Here is a 26640-nt window from a genome sequence, read left to right as displayed (position 1 = left end):
ATTCGAGGGAAGACTGAAAGATTTTGGCCCCCACAATTTCCACTTTTACTTCCTTCAGTATCCTTGGATGCATCAATCCTGTCCTGGTGCCTAGTTAGCTTTAGGTACCGACAGTTTATCCAACACTTCCTCCTTATCAATTTTGAACACTTCCAGTGACAGTGTTTCTTCCTCTATCGCCGTGGCCTCGGTAGCATCTGCTTCCTTGGTAAAGACAGATGTAAGGTATTCATTTAACAGCTCAGCCATGCACCTGTCTCCATGTGTAAATCCCCCTTTAGGTCCCTAATTGGCCCTACTCCTCCTTTTACCACCCTCTTCCTATTTGTGTGGAAATAGAAGACTTTGGGATTCTCCTTTATGTTGGTTGCCAGTCTTTTCTCATAAACCCTCTTTGCTTCTCTTATTTGCTTTTTCATCTCCCCTCTGAACCTTCTGTATTCCACTTAGTTCTCAGTTATATTTTCTAGCTGACACCTGTCAAAAGGACACTTTTTCTTCTTTTTCTTAATTTCTATCTCCTTTTTCATCCAGGGAGCTCTGGATTTGTTTGTTTTTATTTCCCTTATGAGGGAATATACCTTGACTATGCCCGAACCGTTTCTTCTTTGAAGGTAGCCCATTGTTCAGCTACAGCTTTTCCCATCAACCTTTGGTTCCAGTTTTTCTGGCTCAGCTCCATTCTTGCCCCATTGAAGTCAGCTCTCCCCCAGTTAATTATTCTCACTCTGGATTGTACATTGTCCTTTTTCCACTATCATCCTAAACTTTATGATACAATGATCATTGTCTTCTAAATTTCCCAGCACTGACACTTGATCTACTTGGCCCACCTCATTTCCAAGAACCAGGTCCAACAGTGCATCCTTTCTTATTGGATTGGACACATACTGCTGTAGAAAAGTGTCCTGAACAAAATCCAAGCACTCTTGCCCCTCTCCACCCTTTACATTGCCACTGTTTCAGTCTACATTTGGGTAACTAAAGTCCCCCACTATAACTAGTCTATAACGTTTGCATTTCTCTGTAATTTCCCTGCAGATTTGTTCCTCTACAACCTCCCTACTAGATTGTGGTTTATAGACAATGCTGAGCAATGTAATTGCATCTTTTTCATTCCTTAGTTCTAGCCAAATTAATTGTGTCCTTGAACACTCTGGGATATCCTTTCTCCAGCACTACAATGCTCTCCTTAACCAATTCTGCCACCTCTCCTCCTTTTCTTCCTTTCCTTTCTTTTCTCAACACCTTGTACCCAAGAATATTTAACACCCATTCCTTCGCTTCCTTCAGCCACATCTCTGTTATTGCCACAACATCATACAGGCAACCTGCGCCTATAACTCCCCAATCTTATTTACTATATTCCGTGCATTCACATACATGCACGGTAACCCTGATTTAGACTTCATGACTTTCTCCCTTACTCCGAATCCACCTATTAACTTACTGTTGTCTATACTAGTGCTACCTGTCTCTCCCAGTATTTTGTGCACCCTGGTATTCCTCTCTAATATTCTCTCCTCATTCCCATACCTCTGCCAAGTTAGTTTAAAGCCTTCCCAACAGCAAAGCACACCACAAGGAACTTCCTGAAAGGAGGCAGACTCAATCGAGGTACTCAAAAGGGAATTGGATTTCCATCTGAAATAAGAGAATGTGCAAGGCTATGGTGATAAAGCAGGGGTGTGGGATTTGATAGATTGCTCTTTCAGCCTGCCAGTGCACACATGATGGGCCAAATGGCCTCCTTCTGCACTTCAAAGATTCTGTGATTTCTGTGAAACCAGTCCCAAGTCTGTTCAGGTGCAACTTGCTAAGGCTTGTACAGGCACCACCTTCGCCAGAGCCAGTCCCAGTATCCCAGGAATCTAAAGCCCTTTCTCCTGCACCATCTTTCCAGGCACGCACTCACCTGCCTTATCCTTCCATTTCTGTACTCACTTGCATGATGCACTGGGAGTAATCCAGGGATCTCCTGGAGCTCCTCTGAGGAACCAGTGATGTCAGCAGCTTCCAACATGGAAAACCAATTTGTGAGCGGACCCCAGGGACTCCTGCACTACTGCCTAGTTCTCTTGGTCTGCCTGGCAGTTACCCATTCCCTTTCTGCCTCCAGGGTCCTTAGCTGCGGTGTGACCACAATGACCACAACTATACATGTGGCTCTCAGCCTTGCAGATATACCACAATGACTCCTGCCACTGCTCGAGCTCTGAAACCTAGAGTTCAAGGTTCTGCAGCTGGCAGCACTTCCTTCAAATGTGGTCATCTAGGACACTGGTAGTGACCATGACTTCCCACATATAATAGATCACATTTTCCACTCAACAGAGCTACCCTGCCATGTCTTAACTTTATTTTACTTTGGTTTATTTATCTTACTTTATTATACAGGCCCTGACTTTCCCTTATTCCTGGTGTTTCTCATTAAATCCACTTAAAGTCATAGTCATAGAGTAATAGAGGTCTACAGCACAGAAAAAGGCCCTTCAGCCCATTGAGTCTGCGCCGGTCAAACAAGTACCTAACTATTCTAATCCCATTTTCCAGCACTAGGCCCATAGCCCTGTATGCCATGGCATTGCAAGTGCACATCCAAATACTTCTTAAATGTTATGAGGGTTTCTGCATCTACCACCCTTTCAGGCAGTGAGTTCCAGATTCCCACCATACTCTGGGTGAAAAGATTCTTCCTGACATCCCCTCTAAACCTCCTGCCCCTTACCTTAAATCTATGCCCCCTGGTTATTGATCCCTCCACCAAGGGGAAAAGTTCCTTCCTGTCTACCTTATCTATGCCCGTATAATTTAATACACCTCATTCATATCTCCCGTCAACCTCCTCTGCTCCAGGGAAAATAACCACAGTCTATCAAATCTCTCCTCATAACTAAAACTCTCCAGCCCAGGCAACATCCTGGTAAATCTCCTCTGCACTCTCTCTAGTGCAATCACATCCTTCCTCTAATGCAGATTCCAGAACTGCACACAATACTCCAGCTGTGGCCTAATCAGCGTTTTATACAGTTCCAGCATAACCTCCCTGCCCTATATTCTATGTCTCGGCTAATAAAGGCAAGTATCCCATATGCCTTCTTAACCACCTTATCTACCTGTCCCGCTACTTTAAGGGACCAGTGGACATGCACACCAAGGTCCCTCTGACCCTCGGTACTTCCCAGGGTCCTACCATTTATCGTGTGTTCCCATGCCTTGTTTGTCCTGCCCAAGTGCATCACCTTACACTTATCCAGATTAAATTCCATTTGCCACTGATCAGCCCATCTGACCAGCCCGTCTATATCCTCCTGTAATCTAAGGCTATCCTCCTCACTATTTACCACCCCACCAATTTTCGTGTCATCCGCAAACTTACTGATCAACCATCCTACATTCAAGCCTAAATCGTGTATATATACCACAAATAACAAGGGACCCAACACCGATCCTTGTGGAACCCCACTGGACATATGCATCCAGTCACAAAAACACCCCTCGATCATCACCCTCTGCTTCCTGTCACTCAGCCAATTCTGGATCCAATTTGCCAAATTGCCTTGGATCCCATGGGCTCTTACCTTCCTTACCAGTCTCCCATGTGGGACCTTATCAAAAGCCTTGCTGAATTCCATTAGACTATGTCAAATGCATTGCCCTCATCTACACACCTGGTCATCTCTTCGAAAAATTCAATCAAATTGGTCGGACATGACCTCCCCTTAACAAAACCATGCTGACTGTCCTTGATTAATCCCTGCCTCTCCAAGTGTAGATTAATTCTGACCATCAGGATTGCTTCCAAAAGTTTCCCCACCGCTGAGGTTAAATTGACTGGCCTGTAGTTCCCTGGTTTATCTCTTCCTCCCTTCCTGAATAACAGTTCCACATTGGTTGTCCTTCAGTCCTCTGGCACCTCTCTTGTGGCCAAAGGGATATTGAAAATTATTGCCAGTGCCCCTGCTATCTCCTCTCTTGCCTCACTCAACAGCCTGGGCTATATTTCATCCGGGCCTGGAGATTTACCTACTTTTAAGCCTGACAGACCACTTAGAACCTCCTCTGTTCCTATGCTAATTTATTTAATTATATCACAGTCCTTCTGCCTGCCTTCCATACTCATGTCATCCCTCTCCCTTGTGAACACCGACACAAAGTATTCATTTAGAACCCTACCTACATCTTCTGGCTCCATACACAAATTACCACTATGGTCCTTAATGGCTCCTACTCTTTCCGTAGTTATCCTCTTAATGTACTGTAAAATAACTTTGGATTTTCCTTTATTTTATTTTACCTGCCAATATTTACTTCTTTAAAAATAATTCACTTTAGCAATTTGAAGATAGTCCCTTACAGCAGTTTCTTACCAACCAATGGACTTACTGTTTTCCTTTGATATCACTATTTGTTTTCTCATTCTCCTTTCGAGCTCAGCCCGGGCTGGTTCCGAACAGCTAACTGGCCCCGCTGCCTCTCTGACTCCCAAGGTAAACAGTGTAGGCCTCAAACATTAGTCCTGATTTATACTGCCCCATTCCAAGTTGCTTCCTTGCAGGTCCATCACCTCTCTGAGTCCCAAGGTAAATGGTGTAGGCCTCAAGCCTCAATCCTGATTTGTACTCTCCCACTCCAGGCTGCTTCCTCGCAGGTCCGCTGCCTCTCTGACTCCGAAGATAAGTGGACAAAAATAAAGTGTAATAAAGATTGTTGCTTTCACGCATTATTTGGTATTGTGTCACTTATTCCTGTTACATCCAGAGTATGTCTCCAAGCCTAATGAGACCCTGCAAGGGACTTTCATGCCCTTACAGTTCTGTCAACAGGACAAGAAATACCCAGAGATGGTGATGATGGTGTCTGTAAAGTATGATTCCATGAGTATGATGATTGTTACGATCCCAAATAATGTTGATACTGGACAAGTCAGATCCCAGAGTGAAAACTGGCTTTCTAGGTCCTAACGTCTTTCATTTTAAAAACCATGGAGGAAAGTTACTGAGCAAATTCACAGGATTCTGCTGATGAAAATTTAACACAAAGAATAAAATATTTATTAAATAAGAAAAAGGAACTATATAGCACCAAATAAAAAAGTTGGAAAGATCTCACTACAAACACAAGAAGATGACTCAAATTCACACGGTTCTTTAACCCAGCAATATATTTACAGACACATAAACCAGTGAAGAATTACCACTAGCTTGACACAAAGGCTTCTCATTTAGGAATGGCACAGTTGCAAACGGTTTTCTTCCAGTGAATTACAGGACATTCACTCGATGCTTTTCACCCAAATCGTTTTTCTTTCCCCAAGACACCCAAAAACAATACTCTAAACTCATTGTTTCTTCAACTGCAAACAAGTGAGTTCCCTAAACTCAGCCTTCCAGTAGAACCTCTGCTAAACTGATAACTTTACTGAGTTCGATAACTGATTATTCAGTTAACTACTGTCACATAGCCTTGTAGTTTTACTTTCAGAGAGCTTAAAATTCCTGTCCTCTCTCTCCAACACACACTGAACACCTCCCTCTCAGCACCAGTATTTTTTTCGTGTCTGTGTCCCTTGACCACTGTCACTAGGCAGCAGTTAAGATTTTTCTACTTTTGATTTTCTCCTCACAACCACTAAACTTTTAACCACTTTTAACCCATCTCTTTAACTTCAGGAGTTGTAAAACCTTATTATAAATGTACATTTACAAACAAAACCAAAATACCTTACCTTTTAGTAAAGTCTATCCAGTGAGTCTATCCAGACTCCCAGGCACCAAGGCTCAGAAAAATTAAATGAAACTGAAACCATGTTACCTTTCTTAACACAAATACATATAGGATAGGATTTTTACCTTGTCAGGTGGATGCAGCGGGCGGCCCTGGAGTGGTCGCGAAGCTGACCGCCACCCGTGATTGAGCCCTGACGTCCATTTCACGCTGGCTGGCCAATTAGCAACCAGCCAGAATGAAAGGCACGCTGAAGCATTCAACACTGCTGGGGTGGGGGCACAGAGCTGCCTCAGGGAGCTGAAGATTTAAAAACTCAAAAATAAAAAGGTTACCACTGTTAAAAACATGTCCCATCAAGCAGGGACAAATTATGAATAAAATTTTAAAAATTGCATGTAATTTTCAATTGCTGTTGGAAACCTCATCCCACCTAAAAAATCTAAAGGTTTTAGGTTTCCTAAAAAATCCAAAGACCGCTTGGCCTTTTTGCTTGTGGCAAAAATGGGCAGCGAAAAATTTCATTCAATTGTTACTTTAATGGCCTTAATGGGCCTGTTAATTGTCGGCGGGCACGCCGCTGACTCCCGCAAGCGCCTGTCGACCAAAATATTGCATGAGTGCGCAACAACGTTGGGGCACTCAACCGACGTCTTCTCGCGTCATTTTATGCTTGAATGGGTTGGGCTTGCGCCCACCCACTCAGCAAAAAATCCTGCCCATGAATATATCCAACTTAAAAACTATATCGCCCCTCCTTCATTGCCGCTTGGTAAAAATCCTGGAACTCCCTCTCAAACAGCACTGTGGATAAACTGACACCATGTGGGCTGCAGCGGTTCAAGAAGGTGGCTCACTACCACCTTCTTGAGGGCAATTAGGGATAGGCAATAAAAATGCTGCCCGAGCCAGTGACACCCACATCCTGTGAAAGAGTAAAAAAAATGTAGGCCAGACCAGGTAAAGGTAGCAGATTTCCTTCCTTAAAGGACACTCATGAATCAGGTGGGCTTTTACCACAATTCACCATGATTTCATTGTCATCTTAAACTAGCTTTTAATTCCACATTTATTTGTTGAATTTAAATTCCATGAGCTACCATGGTGGTAATTGAACCTGTGTCCCCACATCATTAGCCTGGGTCTTTAGATTGCTAGACCAGTGACATTACCACTATGCAACTATGCCACCACCTCCCCTAATATAAAGTTGATGGCTCAGTTCCAAAGTGCGCAATGACAGAGGGGCCTGGTGAATCAAGCGGACAGATCTTTGAACATGGCTGAAGATTAGCAAAGCATATGGGATCTTGGGCTTAAATATTAGAGATATTGTTCCAAAAGCAGGGCAGTAATGCTAAGTCTTTATGAAGCTCTTTTTAGACCACAAGAGTATTAAATCCACTTCTGGTCATCACACCTTAGGAAGGATCTGAGTGTCCTTGAGAGGGTGCAATGGAGATTGACCAGGCTGGTTCTAGGGATTGAGGATTGTAGCTATAAGGTTAAGTTGGAGAAGCTAGGGTTCTTCTCCTTTGGGCAGAGTGGATTGAGTGAAAATTTGTCAGAGGCGTACAAGATTGTGACAGGGTTGAATAAGGTAGATGAAGAAAAGTTGTTCCCATTAGCTGATGGTGTAAGGATTAGGGGGCACAGATTTAAGGTTTTGTACAAGAGATATAGCGGGCAATGTGAGAAAGAGCCTTTTACCCAGCAAATGATAATGACCTGGAGCTCACTGCCTACAACGGCAGTAGAAGTGGAGACAATGAATAATTTCAAAAGGAAATTGGATGGGCATTTGAGGGAAGTAAACTTGTAGGGCTATGGGAATAGAACAGGGGAATGCAACTGATTAGATTGCTCTACAGAGTGCTGATATGGAATCAATCAGTTGAATGGTGTCCTTCTGTAATGACTCCATAAATCACTAAATACTTATGTTTTCTTTTGACCAGGTCAGGTTCTACAGAAGCATAAGCGGTTAGAATTTTTAAGTTGCAAGCATGTGAGTTCATAAATACAGAAATAAAAATGTAATAGTGTGCATTTGGTAGTCATTTTAAAGCAGTTACTCTTACCTTTTGTATGGCCATTAGCTCTGCTAAATAGTGCTGAAGAATACGTTCAATTGTAATTGCAATTTCTGACTCAAGAGACGGTATACCCAAATTCTGAAATCTAAAGGAACAAGTTAAGCACATACAAACTGCAATCTAAGTAAAGTCATGAAACTCAAGTAATATTATTGCACAATGTAACTCAAGTTCTATCACTGCACAATGTATTTAAAAAATCATTTTCAATTAAGATAACAAGTCCAGAATTAAGTAATTTATTTTAATTGAGGATGATAACACTAGCATACAGAACAACAATCTGCATTACAATCTATAATAGCATTTATTATTTTTAGGACCTCCTTAATCCTCATCTCATAGTTGGTTGGTAAATTCACTGATCTTGTTCTTCCAGCAGGAGCACATCTGATAGGAACATGGTCAGAGATGGAGGTGTGGTGACTCACCCTACTGAGTACAAATGGAGCAATTGTACTGTTAAATTGCTTCAAAATGTTTCGTTCCTGTCAATTTGTTTTGTAGCTGCACATTTATTTTAGTCAACTGAGACACCTGCCAGAAAGGCAGGGGCTTCAGGGAAATTGTGGTTCAATGGTTCATTAGGATCTCAACATAGCTTTAAAGCAAAACTGTAGAAGAGAAATATGGTGTTCAAGTTACTTGTAAAAGCTGGGAATTTTTGTTCTCCCACAGCCATTGGAAACATGATACAAAGAGATACTCACCTACAGGCAAATGGATTATAAGGATATGTGAGGCAATGTATGTTTCGATTACAAGGAGAATTTCTAGCCTCCAGACTGCTTCTTTCTGAGATTATCTCACCTCATTTTCAGTAAACCTCAATTGCTCATCGTATGTACCATTATTGTCAACTGATTTAATTTTTTTTATTCTTTCATGAGCAGCATTGGTAAGGCCAGCATTTGTTGCCCAACCCTAATCCTCCTTGAGAGGTTATTGGCGAGCTGTCTTCTTAAGCTGCAGTCTATTTGGTGCATGTATATCCAAAGTGCTGTTAGGAAGGGTATTCAAGATATTTGACTCAACAACAGTGAAGGGACAGTGAAATGGTTCTAAGTCAGGACGGTATGTGATTTGGGTGGGAACTTGCATGTGGTGGTATTCCCATGAATTTATTACCTTTGATCTCCTAGGTATTAGATGTTGCAAGTTTGTAAGGTGTTGTCAAATGAGGTATGGCGAGTTGTTACAATTCAGCTTACAGATAGTACACACTCTAATCAATGTGCACCGGTGGTCGAGGGAGTGATTATGAAGGTGATTGGGGTGCTGATCAAGTGGGCTGATTTGTCCTGGATGATGTTGAGTTTCTTAAATGTTGTTGGGCTACACACATCCAGGCAAGTGGAGAACATTCCGTCACATTGCTGGCTTGTGCCGTGGGGAGTCAGGTAATGGTAGACTGAAGGATATTCCAAGCCATGGGGCTACAGATCATGGTTGAATTTTGTCGCTGGACTAGTAATCCAGGGACCCAGAATAATACTCTGGGGTCTTGGGTTCGAAACCCACCATGGCAAATGGTGGAATTTGAGTTCAATAAAAATCTTAAATTAAATGCCTAATAATGACCAGGAACTCATTGTTGATTGTTGTAAAAACTCACTTGGTTCAATAATATCCTTTAGAGAAGAAAATCTGCCATCCTTACCTGGTCTGGCCTACTTGTGACTCTTAAAATGCCCTCTAAAATGCTCTAGCAAGCCACTCAGTTCTATCAAACTGCTACAAAGTTTCAAAAAAGGAATGAAATTGGACGGACCACACGACATCGACCTAGGCACCGGAGACGACAAGGACAAAATCAGCACTGTCAGCCCTGCAAAGTACTCCTTACAAACATCTGGGGACGAGTGCCAAAATTGGGAGAGCTGTCTCACAGACTAGTCAAGCAGCAGCCTGACATAGTCATCCTCACGGAATCTTACCTTACAGATAACGTCCCAGACACAACCATCACCATCCCTGCGTATGTCCTATCCTACCGACAGGACAGACCCAGCAAAAGTGGCGGCACAGTGGTATACAATCTGGAGGGAGTTGCCCTGGGAGTCCTCAATATCGACTCAGGACCTCATGAAGTCTCATGGCATCAGGTCAAACATGGGCAGGGAAACCTTCTGCTAATTACCACGTATCACACTCCCTCAGCTGATGAATCATGTGCTCCATCATGTTGAACATCACTTGGAGGAAGCACTGAGGGTGACAAGGGCACAGAATGTACTCTGGGTGGGGGGACTTCAATGTCTCTTACCAAGAGCAGCTCGGCAGCACCACTAGAGACTGAGCTGGCCGAATCCTAAAGGACATAGCTGATAGACTGGGTCTGTGGCAGGTGGTGAGGGAACCAACAAGAGGGAAAAACATTCTTCATCTCATCCTTACCAACCTGCCTGCTGCAGGTGCATCTGTCCGTGACAGGAGCAGTAGGAGTGACCACTGCACAGTCATTGCGGAGACAAAGTTCCAACTTCACATTGAGGATACTCTCCATCGTGTTGTGTGGCATTACCACCATGCTAAATGGGATAGATTTCGAACAGATCTAGCAACCCAAGACTGGGCATACATGAGGCACTGTGGGCCATCAGCAGCAGCAGAATTGTACTCAAACGCAAGTTTTAATCTCACATATCGGCATATCCCCCGCTTTACTATTACCATCAAGCCAGGGGATCATTGGTTCATTGAAGACTGTAGGAGGGCATGCCAGGATGAAGACCAGGCATCTAAAAATGAGGCATCAACCTTGTGAAGCCATAGCACAGGACTACTTGCATGACAAACAGCAAGTGATACACAGAGTTAAGCCATCCCACAACCAACGGATCAGATCTAAGCTCTGCAGTCCTGCCACATCCAGTCGTCAATGGTGGTGAGCAATTAAACAATTCACTTGAGAAGGAGTCTCCACAAACATCCTCATCCTCAACGATGATGGAGCCCAGTACATCAGTGCAAAAGATAAGGCTGAAGCATTTGCAACAATCTTCAGCCAGATGTGCCGAGTGGATAATCTATCTCGGCGTCCTCTGGAGGTCCCCGGCATCACAGATGCACATCTTCAGTAAATTGAATTTACTCCATGTGATATCAAGAAACGGCTGAATGCACTGGATATTGCAAAGGCTATGGGGCCTGACAATATTCCGGCAATAGTACTGAAGACTTGTGCTCCAGAACTTGCCGCAACCCGAGCTAAACTCTTCCAGTACAGCTACAACACTGGCATCTACCCGACTATGTGGAAAATTGCCCAGGTGTGTCCTATACACAAAAAGCAAGACAAATCTAACCTGTCCAATTACCGCCCCATCAGACCACTGTCAATTATCAGTACAGTAATGGAACGGGACATCAACAGTTGCTATCAAGCAGCAATTGCTTAGCAATTACTTGCTCATTGATGCCCAGTTTGGATTCCACCAGGGCCACTCAGCTCCTGGCCTCATTACAGCCTTGGTTCAAACATGGACAAAAGAGCTGAACTCCTGAGGTCAGGTGAGAGTGACCGCCCTTGAGATCAAGGCCACATTTGACTGAGTGTGTCATCAAGGAACCCTAGCAAAACTGGAGTCAATGGGAATCAGGGAGATTCCCATTCACACAGGATAAAAGAGTGCGAGGAGAGCGGCAGAGACACAGGATAAAACAGCGTGAGGAGAGCGGCGGAGATACAGGATAAAAGAGCGTGAGGAGAGTGGAGACACAGGATAAAAGAGCGCGAGGAGAATGGCAGAGACACAGGATAAAAGAACGCGAGAAGAGCAGAGACGCAGGATAAAAGAGTGCGAGGAGAGCAGCGGAGACACAGGATAAAAGAGCGCGATTCAGAGCGGAGACACAGGATAAAAGAGCGCGAGGAAAGCGGTGTCACAGGATAAAGAGCACGAGGAGAGCGGCGGAGACACCGGTTAAAAGAGCACAAGGAGAGTGGTGGAGACGCAGGATAAAAGAGCGCGAGGAGAGCGGAGACACGGGATAAAAGTGCGCGAGGAGAGCGGCGGAGACACAGGATAAAAGAACATGAGGAGAGTGGAGACACAGGATAAAAGAGCACGAGGAGAGCAGCGGAGACCTGGGATAAAAGAGCGTGAGGAGAGCGGCGGAGACACAGGATAAAAGAGCGCGAGGAGAGTTCCAGGGAGCAGATTGGGAGGGCGGAGTTCCAGAGAGAATCCTCGGGGATTCGTGCACTTTGGGTTTTTAATAAAAAAAATTAAAAGTGGCGTCACGGTAAATCTGTGACCTGATTGGCTGGTAGAGAATCTACACTGAATTTGAAACTAAAACATTGTTAAACTAATTAAACCAAATAAATGAATCACTTAATTAATAAGTAGAGGGTATCTAGACCAGAATCAGGGGATTACTGTTCTTAGAATTTAGCATTTATAGTAGAAATCTAGCCCTAGGGAATGTATAGTTAATAAGGAGTCAATAAGCAGTTATTAGATTTAAATTAATTTATTAAATAGTTCTAGAAATGGCAGTTGCTGGAGTGAAGTGCTTCACCTGTGGGAAATCTGTGATGCTTCAAGTGTCCCAGACAACTATATCTGCAGGAAGTGTACCCAATTGCAGCTCCCCACAGACCGCATGGATCGGTTGGAGCAGCATTTGGATGCACTTAGGAGCATTCAGGTGGCGGAAAGCATCATTGATAGGAGTTTTGGGGATGTGGTCACACCCAAGGTACAGACAGATAGATGGGTGACTGCTTGAAGGGGCAGGCAGTCAATGCAGAAATCCCCTGTGGCTGTCCCCCTCTCTAACAGGTATATCATTTTGGATACTGTTGTGGGGGATGGCCTATCAGGGAAAACAACAGCAGTAGCCAGAGCAGTGGCACCACGGCTGTCTTTGTTGTTCAGCAGGGGAGGTCAAAGCACAGAAGAGCAATTGTCATAGGGGACTCTATAGTCAGGAGCTCAGATAGGCGCTTCTGTGGTCGTGAAAGAGACACCAGGGTGGTATGTTGCCTCCATGGTGCCAGAGTCCAGGATGTCTCTGATCGGGTACGGGACATTCTGAAGGGAGAGGGAGAACAGCCAGAGGTCGTGGTACACATTGGTACTAATGAAATAGGCAGGAAGAGTGATGAGGTCCTGCAGCGGGAATTCAGGGAGTTAGGCAGAAAGTTAAAAAACAGGACTTCTAGGGTTGTAATCTCGGGATTATTCCCTGTGCCACATGCCAGTGAGGCTAGAAATAGGAAGATAGTGCAGCTGAACATGTGGCTGAACAGATGGTGTAGGAGGGAGGGTTTCCGATATCTGGATCAGTGGGATCTCTTCTGGGGCAGGTGGGACCCGTACAAGAAGGACAGGTTGCATCTAAACTGGAGGGACACCAATATCCTGGCTGCGAGGTTTGCTAGTGTCACTCGGGAGGGTTTAAACTAGTATGGCAGGGGGGTGGGAACCAGAGCAATAGGTCAGCAGGTGAAATAAATGACTGGGAACCAGTGAATATGGCCAGTAGGACTAAGATGAAAGGCAGGCAGGGAGAAATTACTGAACACAATGGGACTGGGGGTCTGAAATGCATTTGTTTCAATGCGAGAAGAATAACAGGCAAAGCAGATGAGCTTAGAGCTTGGATTAGTACTTGGGACTATGATATTATTGCTATTACAGAGACTTGGTTGAAGGATGGACAGGATTGGAAGATAAACGTTCCAGGATTTAGATGTTTCAGGCAGGATAGAGAGGGATATAGAAGAGGTGGGGGAGTTGCATTGCTGGTTAAGGGGAATATCACAGCTGTACAACAGGAGGACACCTCGGTGAGCTCATGCAGCGAGGCAATATGGGAAGAGCTCCGGAATAGGAAGGGTGCAGTCACAATGTTGGGGCTTTACCAAAGGCCTCCCAATTGCCAGCAGGAGATTGAGGAACAGTTATGTAAGCAGATTTTGGAAAGATGTAAAAGCAATAGGGTTATTGTGGTGGGTGATTTTAACTTTCCCTATACTGACTGGGAATCACTTAGTGCTAAGGGTTTGGATGGTGCAGAATTTGTAAGGTGCATCCAGGAGGGATTCCTGAGATAATATGTAGATAGTCCAACTAGGGAAGGGCAATACTGGACCTGGTATTAGGGAGTGAACCCAGCCAGGTTGTCGAAGTTTCGGTAGGGGAGCATTTCGGGAAAAATGACCATAATTCAGTTAGTTTCAAGGTACTGGTGGATAAGGATGACAGGTGTCCTCGGATTAAGGTGCTTAATTGGGGGAAGGCTAATTATGACAATATTAAACAGGAACTGAGGAATCTAGACTGGAGGCGAATGTTTGAGGGCAAATGAACAACTGACATGTAGGGGACTTTCAAACGTCAGTTGATAAGAATTCAGGACCGGCATATTCCTGCTAGGATGAAGGATAAGCATGGCAAGTTTCAGGAACCTTGGATAACGAAGGATATTGTGAGATTAGTCAAAAAGGGAAGCATTCGTAAGGGCTAGAAGACTGGGAACAGATGAAGCCCGTGGAGAATATAAAGAAAGTAGGAAGAAACTTAAGCAAGGAGTCAGGAGGGCTAAAAGGGTCATGAAAAGTCACTGGCAACTACGATTAAGGAAAATCACAAGGCCTTTCATACATATGTAAAAAGCAAGAGGGTAGCCAGGGAAAGGGTAGGCCCACTCAGGGACAGAGGTGGGAATCTCTTTGTGAAGCCAGAAGAAATGGGAGAGATAATAAATGAATACTTCTCATCAGTATTCACCAAAGAGAAGGACTTAGCGGTCGATTGGTCTAGGGAAGAGTGTGTAGATAGTCTGGATCATGCTGAGATCAAAAAAGAGGAGGTGTTAGGCGTCTTGAAGAATATTAAGGTGGATAAGTCCCCAGGCCCAGATGGGATCTACCCAGAGTACTGAGGGAGGCAAGGGAGGAGATTGCTGGGGCCCTGACAGAAATCTTTATATCCTTACTGGCTACGGATGAAGTCCCAGAGGACTGCAGAATTGCCAATGTCGTTCCATTGTTTAAGAAGGGTAGCAGGGATAATCCAGGAAATTACAGGTCGGTGAGCCTTACGTCAGTGGTAGGGAAATTATTGGAGAGTATTCTTCATGACAGGATTTACTACCATTTGGAAGCAAATGGGCGTATTAGTGAGAGGCAGCATGGTTTTGTGAAGGGGAGGTCGTGTCTCACTAACTTGATCGAGTTTTTCGAGGAAGTGACAAAGATGATCGACGATGGAAGGGCAGTGGATGTTATCTATATGGATTTCAGTAAGGCCTTTGACAAGGACCTTCATGGCAGACTAGTACTGCAGGTAAAGTCGCACGGGATCAGAGGTAAGCTGACAAGATGGATACAGAATTGGCTTGGTCATAGAAGACAGAGGGTAGCAGTGGAAGGTTGCTTTTCTGAATGGAGAGCTGTGACTAGTGAAGTTCTGCAGGGATCAGTGCTGGGACCTTTGCTGTTTGTAGTATACATAAATGATTTGGAGGAAAATGTAACTGGGCTAATTAGTAAGTTTGCAGACGACACTAAGGTTGGAGGAGTTGCAGAAAGTGAAGAGGATTATCAAAGGATACAACGGAATATAGATCGGTTGGAGGTTTGGACGGAGAAATGGCAGATGGAGTTTAATCCAGACAAATGCGAGGTAATGCATTTGGAAGGTCTAATACAGGCAGGAATTATACAGTAAAAGGCAGAACCCTTAAGTGCATTGACGGGCAGAGGGATCTGGGTGTACAGGTCCACAGGTCACTGAATGTGGCAACGCAGGTGGATTAGGTAGTCAGGAAGGCATATGGCATGCTTTCCTTCATTGGCAGGGGTATTGAGTATAAAAGCTGAGAAGTTATGCTGCAGTGGTATAGAACCTTGGTTAGGCCACACGTGGAATATTGCGTGCAATTCTGGTCGCCACATTACCAGAAGGATATGGAGGCATTACAGAGGATGCCGAGGAGGTTTAACAGGATGCTGCCTGGTCTGGAGGTTATTAGCTATGAGGAGAGGTTGGAGAAACTCGGATTGTTCTCACTAGAGCAACGGAGATTGAGGGGCGACTTGATAGAAGTTTACAAAATTATGAGTGGCATGGACAGAGTAGATAGTCAGAAGCTTTTTCCCAGGGTGGAAGAGTCAATTACTAGGGGACATAGATTTAAGGTGAGAGGAGAAAACTATAGAGGAGATGTGCGGAGCAAGTTTTTTACGCAGAGGGTAGTGAGTGTCTGGAATTCGCTGCCAGAGGAGGTGGTGGAAGCAGGTACGATAGTGGTGTTTAAGAGGCAGCTTGACAAATACATGAATATTTGTCATGTATATTCCCATTCCCATGGGAATAGAGAGATACGGACTCCGGAAGTGCAAAATGTTTTAGTTGACAGGCAACATGATCGGCGCAGGCTTGGAGGGCCGACGGGCCTGTTCCTGTGCTGTACTTTTCTTTGTTCTTTGTTCTTTGCTCTTATAACTCTCCACTAGTTGGAGCCATACCTAGCACAAAGAAAGATGCTTGGGATTGTTGAAGTTCAGTCACCTGAGCTCCAGCACATCACTGCTGGAGTTCCTCAGGGTTGGGTCCTTGGCCCAACCATTTTCAGCTACTTTATCAATGACCTTCCTTCCATCATAAGGTCAGAAGTGGGGATATTCACTGATGGTTGCACAATGTTCAGCACTATTCGTGACTCCTCAGATACTGAAGCAGTCCATGTCCAAATGCAGCAAGATCTAGACAATATCCAGGCATGGGCTGACAAATGGCAAGTAACATTCGTGTCACACAAGTATCAAGCAATGAACATCTCCAACAAGAGAGAATCCAACCATCATCCCTTGATGTTCATTAGCATTCCCATCACTGAATCCCCCACTATCAACACCCTGGGGGTTACCATTGACCAGAAACTGAACTAGAGTAGCAAAATAAATACTGTGGTCGCAAGAGCAGGTCAGAGGCTAGGAATTGTGCGATGAGTACCTCACCTCCTGACTCCCCAAAGCCTGCCCACCATCTACAAGGCGCAAGTCAGGAATCTGAAGGAATGCTCCCCATTTGCCTGGATGAGTGCAGCTCCCACAATTCTCAAGAAACTTGTCACCATTCAAGGACAAAACAGCCCACTTGATTGGCACCAAATCCACAAACATTCACTCGCTCCACTACTGACGCACAGTAGCAACAGTGTGCACCATCAACAAGATGCACTGCAGGAATTCACTAAGGGCCCTTAGACAGCACCTTCCAAACCCCTCACCACTAGCATATAGAAGGATAAGGGCAGCAGACACATGGGAACGCCACCACCTGGAAGTTCCCCTCCAATTCACTCACCATCCTGACTTGGAAACATATCGCCGTTCCTTCACTGTCACTAGGTCAAAATCCTGGACCTCCCTAACAGCACTGTAGGTGTGCCAACACCACATGGACTACAGTGGTTCAAGAAGGCAGCTCACCACCAACTTGGGCAACTAGGGATGGGAACTAAATGCTGGCCCATTGAATGAATTTAAAAAAACACATTTCTGCAGCTTCTGATAGCCAACATTGCCTCGTGGATTCCCAGTTTTGAGCTGCTATATCTGTTCTGATCTATCCCATTTAGTACACTGTCAGTATCACACAACGTGTTAAATGATCACCTTACTGTGAAGACAGGAATTCATCCCTTATTTGATGTTCATTCCTACCAATACTGTTATAAACAAATGCATCTCTGACAGGTAAATTGATTAGAGAAAGGTCAAGTAGCTATTCCCTTGATTGTTCTCTCACCACCTGCTGCAGACCCAATCTGGCTGACATGTCCTTCAGGACTTGGTCAGCTTGGTCAGTCTTACTAAGCCACCCTTGGATATCACCATTGAAATACATTCTGTGCCATTGAGACCTACAGTGCATCTTTCAAGTGACGATCAATAAGGTACTGATTCATTAGCTGAAGGAGGGTGGAATGTGATAATCAGCAGCAGGCTTTCTAGCCCATATTTGACCTGATGCCAAGAGACCTCATAGGGTCCGGAGTCAAAGCTGGGGAGCCCCATGGCAACTCCCTCCCAACTGTATACCACTGTGTCATCACCTCTGGTTACTCTTTCCCGCCAGTGGGAAAGGACACATCCAAGCATGGTAATGGAGGGGTCTAGGACATTGACTATTTCAGAGGACAATTAAGAGTCACTCACATTGCTTTGAGTCCGGGGTCACATGTAGGAAAGATTGGGTAAGGACAGCTGATTTCCTTCCCTAAGTAGCAAGAGCAGTCTCCTCAGTGACTAGCACAATCACCAAGAAGACCTATTAAATGAGAGTAGGTGATGGGTATAATGTAAAGTGCTAACAGGATGGTATATGCTAATGTATGATGTAGATGATGATGTACCACTGACATCACTCAGTCATGTATTGGACTCAAGAAAGAGAGAGAAAGGTTTAAATCATGCTGAGGAGCAATGTGCCTGCTTTGTAACCTGTCTAGATGTAGTATTAATAAGCAAGCATCAAGCATATACCAAAGTAGGACTACAGTTTGTCTGGTAACTACATACCATGCCTAGAGAGCACAATTAGAAGGACCATCTCAGAACATGATGGCAGCAGTGGAGACATCAATGTAAAAAAGCGATCCATATTATTGAATGGAACAAAGAGTGAAGAAAATTTTGATAGCAGCTCGGAACAGATCAACAGAAGGAGAAGACACACGGTAGAGAGATTATGATGACCATGTCTGGTGAGCAGTCCCTGCCCCTATCCCACCTTTATGACAGCCTCGAGAGTTTGCAGAGAGGCCAGTCGTGGGATTTGTGAAAACACCATTTTCTCTAGTATCGACCAGCATCAGGCCTTCACTCTAAAGAGCAAAAGCACCAATTATGCTGTAGGTCCTGTAGCAGATGTCTTTTTCCTGAGGCAGGGTGTGGAGGAGTCCACTGTGAGGTTTGAGATCATAAGCAGAGTCTTTCAGCCTGAAGCAAAACTTAGAAATGTTATGGCACGGCGGATGGGTAAATGTCGAGCTTCTCAAATTCCAGAGGGAAACTTGAAACAGCTGCAAAAACGTTTTCTTTTGCAATTTGATTAGTATGAGGAGTGGTTATGAAATCAGGGAATGATGTCCAGGACTACTTGTGATGATTTTATAGTGAAGTAGACATTTATTAAAAGAATAAAGAAAAGCAAATTAAACACGATTATACTTAAACACATGAAAGGCTTCACACCCTAAACAATCCTTTAAAACAATTCCACAAATCTTAACTTAACTACCCTCAGAGCTAATCTTCCCCTTTTCCGTTCAGCAAATATCCTTATAGATTTTAGAATCTATAGAAGTCTAGTAATTTTTACCACACAGTGCATCTTTCTTGGGGTGTCCTCTGAGGTTGGCAGCAACTGGTTCTTTCAGTCTGGCCTTGTTCACACTGTCTTCTAGCAGTTCTGTCCAACTACCCTGCCGTCTTCTGGGAGATCTAAGCAACTACCTCCTCACAGAGGCTTCAGTATTTTCTTAAGTGCTTTCCTTCTCTTTGATCTCTCTATTGTTTCAACCAGTCTTGTCAGAAATGCTTTCTTCCCAGAATCTATTAAATCACTCTTTACTTTAGTTCTTAAGACTTGCAAAAACAAACTTGCCCTATATTTACCTTATTTCCTTACACCATTTTATAACCTGCATATACCCCCTTTTAAATAAAACAACTCAGTTCAAAAAACACTCCTGTTATTGCTTTATGTGAAACTCTGATTGAAGTTCCTCTTTTCTCATTAACATATCGAAACCATTTCTTACTGTTGGCTTTAGGCCCTTGCAGTCACTCTAGCTCTTAATCCAATTACCATATCTATAGCCCCAACAGCCTGAATTCCAGTACAGAGAAAATATGCCAGGGTTATTACCAGAAGAAAACTGTTATAAATTATTATTTTCTTGACACCTCCCCCCTACCTTTTTAAGAAATTGAACCATCATAATTTCCTATTAATTACTACTTATACACTAAACTATTAGATTATAATATGCATGTATGAACATGATAATATACCCAAGGTTTCAGTAAAAATAGAGTTCATTTCAGCTCTTTTCCCAGGTTTCACATGTCCAATCTTCTTTACACCTTAAATCCTTAATAATGCATCCACAATTAGGTTTTCACATCCAGCCATATCTATAATTTGCAAGTTAAATAGTTGTAACAATAGATACCATCTAAACAGTCTCACATTCCGATTTTGAAATCTTTCCAAAAATCTTAATGGGTTATGGTCAGTATAAACAATTGTTTCTGATGTATTTTTCGCAACATAAATTTCAAAATGTTGCAATGCAAGTACCAAACTCAATGTTTCCTTCTCAACAGTGAAGTATTTTTGCTGATGAATACTTAACTTCTTTGAGAAATATCCCACAGGCTTTTCAATACCTGTATCATCTTCCTGCAACAATACAGCACCAATACCCACATTACTTGCACCAATAGCCAATTTAAACTGATTGGCATATCTCAGTGTTACTAAACTGGTGCTGTTGTCAACACAGTTTTCAGATTTTTGAACCCATTTTGGCACTCTGATGTCCAGTTGAACTTCTTGTTCTTTTTTAAGAGTTCAGTTAATGGAGCAACCAGGTTGCTAAAATTTGGCATGAATTCCCTGTAAAAGTCATTCATACCCAGAAATCATAAAACTTCCCTCTTCGTTGAAGGCTTTGGGAACTCGTCAATTGTCTATATTTTTAATGTCTTATGGGGCCATCCGAACATGTCCAACAGTATTGGCTAAACATGTGACCCGTGCTTTTGCAAATTCACTCTTAGCCAAGTTCACCAACAACTTAGCTTCTTGTGAATGATCAAATAGTTCTCCCAGACTGTCAGGAAGATATAATAATTCTTATAGCGTTATTGGAATTTATTGTAAAGTAGAGTAACATTGGGATGTGTCTAAATGTGTGTGTGAGAGAGAGACTTAATTGAATTAGTCTGGGTACTTTGGTGTAAGAAGAGAAGTTAGGTTAGAAATATTAATTAGGTAAACATGGAGAAGTTTAGAAACATAGGTGTCAAGGGAAAATTTGCATTTTTAAATAAACCAGACTTGATTGTTTTCAAAAGAGGGAGCAAAATGTGTCACCTAGCCAGGTGAAGTTTAGAAATAGTGTGTTTATTTTTCCCAAAGATTACTGGTAAAACTTCGTGCTATGAGAGGTTTTTCATTATCAGGAAGATAAAGTCCAATGACATAGTGAAACAATGGGTATTTGCATTCAAAGAGGGAAACATGCATAAATGAAAGAAGACTGTTTGTAAGAAATGCATTTTAAGATCTTACAAATGAGAAAAAACCTTCAGCATCTATGCCTCAAGCTGCTGTCTTCAAATGACTGAAGTTAAGAAAACTCACTTGGAATTTGATTTGTTCAGAGTATCATGTTTCGTTACCTGGGTCTTTTAAAATCTATGTGTCTCACAGTTACCTTAACAAAACTGTAACTGGGAGTTAGGTTGATTAGGGGATTTAGAAGTTATAATAGTAGTAATTGGTAGCTCTATGTATGTATTTAAAATCATTTCTCATCTTAACAAGTGTTAATCTGGTTTTGTAAAACCTATAAGACTTGACAGTCTTATTACTACTGAATTCAAATTTCAAGATTTATACAAACTGCAAAACAAGTTGTGGCAGTTGTTTCAAGTTTCCCTTTGGGATTTGAACAACTCAGCATTTACCATCGGCGGTGTCATAACACAGATCCGATAAGTGGTCCTCCCATGTTTGGCTGAATACCGCCAGATAACCAATGCACACAGCACAGTGACTTAGTCCAGAAATAACCTTGTTAGCCTGGGGAAGGTTGCTGGTGCATTTTTCATACCAAACAGCATGACTTTGAACTGATGTTACAAAATCTGGAACTCCTTTTGCCCTTTCTGATAGAGCCAATATCCTTTCAGCATGCCAGTCTTTGCAATGAACTTTAATTGTCCCACTTTCTCAATGCAGTCTTCCAAACATGGAATGGGACATGAATCCGCTTTCACCACTGCATTTATTTTTCGATAATCCACACACAGTCATTGTGTTCCATCCGGCTTCAGTACCGTCACAATAGGTGAGCTCCAGTTGTTGCAACTCAACTCAATAATGTCATTCTTGAGCATAAACGCAATTTCTTTTTTCACTTGTGATAATTTTACTGGATTCAACCTATAAGGATATTGCATGACTGGAACAGAATTCCCCACATCTACATCATCTACCTTCGTTTTTCCCAATTTATCCCCACAAATAATTCTATGTGACTGCAATAGCTCTGACAAGTCACTCTGATTCTTAGCTAGAAGGTAACTCAGTATTTCATTCAACTTTTTAAGCACCTGCTCATTGTCCAATTGAATTTGAGGAAAATCAATTTCAGAATCTTCAATCCCTACTTCCTTTTCCTGATTCATCACTACTAATACTTCTTTTTTTTGGTTATTCTCCCTATTGAAGTACTTTTTGAGCACTATGATATGACATATCCTCTGGAGTTCTTACTAATTAATTTCTTTTCAATTTGGTAAGACCCACTAAACCTGGCTTTTAATGGTTCACCTGATATTGGCAACAAAACTATCACATTTTCCCAGCTACAACGTTCCTTCATATCTGCTTCTGTCTTCATCACCTCTGTGGTTTTTTAGATGCTCTTTAGCTAATTCACATGCCCTATTCAATCTTTGCCTGAACTTTGATACATAGTCCAAGGGTGTGGTTTCTGTATTATTACTCAATAACTTCTCATGAATTTGCTTGTGGTCCGCTCACTTCATGACCATATACTAATTAAAAAGGACTAAATTTTGTTGAGGCATCTCTAATAGGGAATAATAAGAAAGGAAATCCTCCATCCCAGCTATGTGGATAATCCTGACTATATGTCCTCATCATGGTCGTGAGAGTTTGACGTCATCTGTCTCAGGATAATAAGCTGAGGACTTAAACTGCATTATCCCGAGGCTGTTCATGACTTCCCTAAATAATTGTGACATGAAAGTTGAACCCTGATCCTACTGTATGTCTTTTGGCGAACTATATCTGGTAAAGAATTTGTCAATTCTTCTACGATCCTCTTTGCTGTGATATTTCTCAATGGTATCCTTCCGGGAATCTAATGGCTAGAGCCATGATTGCCAGCAAGTGCTGATTTCCACTTTTTGTCTTAGGGAGGGGCCCTACACAATCTATTAGGACCCTAGTAAAATGTTCCTCAAATGCTTGAATAGGAGTTAAAGGTGTAGGTTTTTTACTGCTTGTGGTTTTCCTATCACCTGATGTGTGACATGCTCGGCAAAAGCGGGCTACAAGCAGAATTTTCCAAGCCTGCTGGCGGCAGGCATGATAGGTAGCGTGCACGGAAAATATGGCATGACCTGCTTCACAATAGCGTGAAGGCAGTTTGCGATCGTCCACGCTGCCCACCGACAACGGGCCTCATTTCCGCCATCGTTTGTTGGGGAGCTAATTGTAATACATCAGCATATAATTAAAAGGCCATCCTGCCAGGCTCTTCAAACCCCGCTGTATCATCCATCCACATCGGCAGGAAAGCACGCTGATGTGTTTCACAACAGCATGCTGGCAGCCTTCACTCTGGGCGAACTGAGGTGAGTGACCAGCAGCGTTCTCCACAGCTCGCCTGTTGTTTACAGGCCTCAGGGGTGCCAGGGGGCCAGGGCAAGTGCTGGCCAGCCTCGGGGGTGACTGCTGAGGGGGGGAGGGGGTGTGTGTCTGGGGGAAGGTGCTGGCCAGCCTCAGAGACAATTGCTTGGAGGGGGAAGGGGGGCCGGGTGGCGGTGGTGTCCGGGGTCAAGTGCTGGCCAGCCTCGGAGGTGACAGTTGTCGGTGGGTGGCGGGGGTGGGGGGGGAGATCACGTGTTCAAGTGCTGCCCTGGCACTGCATCCCGCGCACAGGCAATCGCGGTGGGTGGCAGGGTAAGTGAAGGAAGTGGTCATGCATTAGAGAGACCTATATAAACTGACCATGCCTTTGCAACTGAGACAGATCGGGCGCAACCACAGTGATATGATTAGAGCTGGGTTCATTGCCTGCCCGCCCATGCAAGCAATACGAAGGCACCAAAGGGCTACTAACACTCCATACCTTACCCTCGTGCTCTCCGCACCACCCCCAACCCACTCCCAGCACAGACTTTGAGTCTGCCACCAATTCACTGGGCGGCAGAGCAGTTAGACTGTACACGTTGTATAATTTCCTCACTCACGCTGGCCATGTAGCATCACTCCTGGAGGCGCTCACAGCCCCTTGCAATCTCAGCATCCTGGTTTGGACTAGTGTCTCCCATGTCACAGCTTGACAGGGCAGCCATGTAGTGCACTCATCTCTGGCCATCCGAGGGGTGACCAGCGCCCTCTGGGAATCATTTAGGGATGGTCACACCGGGCCAGGAAAGGTGCTAAGTACAGCCATGATAACCACATCTCTCTTTCTTTCATGCTGCAGGAGGGCTATGTCAGGATCATGGATCCTGTTAACCTAGCTGTATGCCTGATGGACTACGGATACTGTAGAAGACTGAGGAGGGAGCAACTGAGGCACCTGGCTGCGCAAAGTGAGGAGCAGCAATCTCATGAAGAAGGGGCAGCAGGGGCTCCCACACACGCTGCCCAGGAGCGATAGCGAGCCGTGGCTGGTCAGCGCCTTGTGACACCGAGGGTCTATAGACGCCGCCTACCATTCCTGCAGATGACTGAGAACCAGTGTCGCTGATGACTGTGCATGTCTCGGGACCTGATGGCTCACATCTGCCACTTAATGCAGGACTTGGTACCAAGAGGACATGGCGGGCTTCCAATGCCAGTGGCTGTGAAAGTGACTGCGGCACTCAATTTCTATGCCAGTGGCTTCTTTCCAGGCTCCACAGGTGACCTCTGTGGGATTTCACAATCCGCCATCCATAAATGCATCCATGAAGTCAAGGATGCCATCTTCTCCTTGGCAGACAAGTTTATGCATTTCGCACATGACCAGGGCAGCCAGGATGCAAGGGCCATTGGATCCACCCTGATCTTGGGATTCCCAAAGGTGCAGGGTGCAACTGACTGCACTCATGGTGCTCAGGTCTTCGTCTCTACACTCAGTGGACTTCATCAACCGTAAGGGCTTCCAGTCACTGAGTGTGCAGCTGGTACGCGACCACCAGAAACGCATCCTGCAGGTGCGCATGGTTTCCAGGGAGTGTGCACGATGCCTACACCCTAAGTTGCTCGCAGATCCCTGCAGTTTTCCAGGGTCCACAGATGCTGCAAGGTTGGCTCCTTGGGGACAAGCGCTACCCGCAGAAGCCATGGTTGATGACACCTATACGGTGGCCTCAGACTGCAGCAGAGCAATGCTATAATGAGGCTCATGCAGCAGCTCGCAACTTGGTGGAGCAGACCATTGGGATGCTGAAAATGCGGTTCCAGTGCCTGGACCAGTCTGGTGGAGCCCTGCAATACAGTCCGCAGAGCGTGTCACACATCATCGTTGTCTGCTGTGCCCTTTACAAACTGGTGCTGCAACGGGGAGATGAGCTGGCTGAGGAGGAGATGGAGGAGATGGAGGTCTCCCCCGATGAGGAGGACGCCAACAGGGATGAAGGTGAGGGGGTCCTTGGTGTTGACAATGATAGGGATGAAGCTCTTGCACTGGCAAGATGAGGCAGGCACACTCGGGAGGCCCTCAATAGCTGCCAGCTTTATGGAGGATGATGGTGACATGCAGTGAGGTGTCCCCATAGACTCTCATGTCGCAGTTGTGAATGTTTGACTCTACACTGGTTTATGGCAGTGCCCATACCCTCTGTGAGAACGCTTCTGTCATGGAAATGCAGTGGAGGTATTATTAGTCGCACAATTGCAGGAAGATGATGGCACTCCATAGATCTTCACATAGACCCTGAGAATGTCTGACTCCTGTCTGGCCGAGGGCAGCACGCTTACGCTCCATGGTCAGGGCCATCTCAGAGATGCAGCCATGAAACTTTAAACACATCTAATGCGGAGTCCACCTTCAGCACCTAAGCCCTTCAGGAGCTGGTGCACAGCATCACTAGTCACAAATGCTGGTGTGATGGGGGCCAGCCCCACCTTAAATGTGCTGAGAGCACACAGAGAGAATGAGAGAACTCTGTGGTGCCTGCCCATTACATTCTGGCAGCAATGACCAGCACCGCAGAGGTACAGGCATCAGTAATGTTTCCAGGGAGTGTGAAGCTCAACCATCACTGTGGTCTGAGGGCTGCACAGAGCACAGGGAAGAGGCCCTGGACCGAGACACCTGCCTTTTATCTTGTGTGGAAAGGTTTTTCATCTGAGTGACAAGATTACTGCTCAGCAGAACAGGAGCCACAGGCCAGGTGACATTCTTAGGAGTTTATTGACAGAAGTGAACAGTATGTACAAGAGAGCAACACCCATGCCCAAGCTGTGCAACTACTTTTACCTAACTTTCCTAAACCTGCTGCTATGCCTTGGTGCTCCCTGGACATCCACAGCAGAGGTAGAGGCAGCCTGCTGACTTGACGCCCTGTCTGTGATGAATTTGGTGGGCCAAGACTTGGTGGGCCCCGGTCTGCTTTCAGGGTCCTGCTGTGTGGCAATGGCACACTCCTTGGATTGTGAAGTTGGAGCTGCAGAGATCACAGAATGTGGGAATTAGGATTGGCTGGTCACCTGGGTGGACGGCTTTGGAGTGTGCACCTGCTGATCCTCCTCTCTATGCATGCCAGAGGGGCCCTGGCTGACTCCGTGAGCGGATGGGGCAGCTGGAGTGAGAT

General features: G+C 44.5%; 1 protein-coding gene across 1 annotated transcript in view; it reads right to left on the bottom strand.

The window, feature by feature from the left end:
* Positions 1-26640, bottom strand: part of LOC121278118 (dynein heavy chain 8, axonemal-like) — a 2067071-nt gene that overhangs the window by 1659545 nt on the left and 380886 nt on the right. Inside the window, 1 exon segment of the mRNA XM_041188205.1 lies at positions 7809-7908. Coding sequence (XP_041044139.1) covers positions 7809-7908 — 100 coding nt within the window.

This window comes from Carcharodon carcharias, chromosome 5 (genome assembly GCF_017639515.1).
Source record: "Carcharodon carcharias isolate sCarCar2 chromosome 5, sCarCar2.pri, whole genome shotgun sequence".
Classification (NCBI taxonomy): Eukaryota; Metazoa; Chordata; class Chondrichthyes; order Lamniformes; family Lamnidae; genus Carcharodon; species Carcharodon carcharias.
This window is presented reverse-complemented; position numbering and strand designations above follow the sequence as displayed.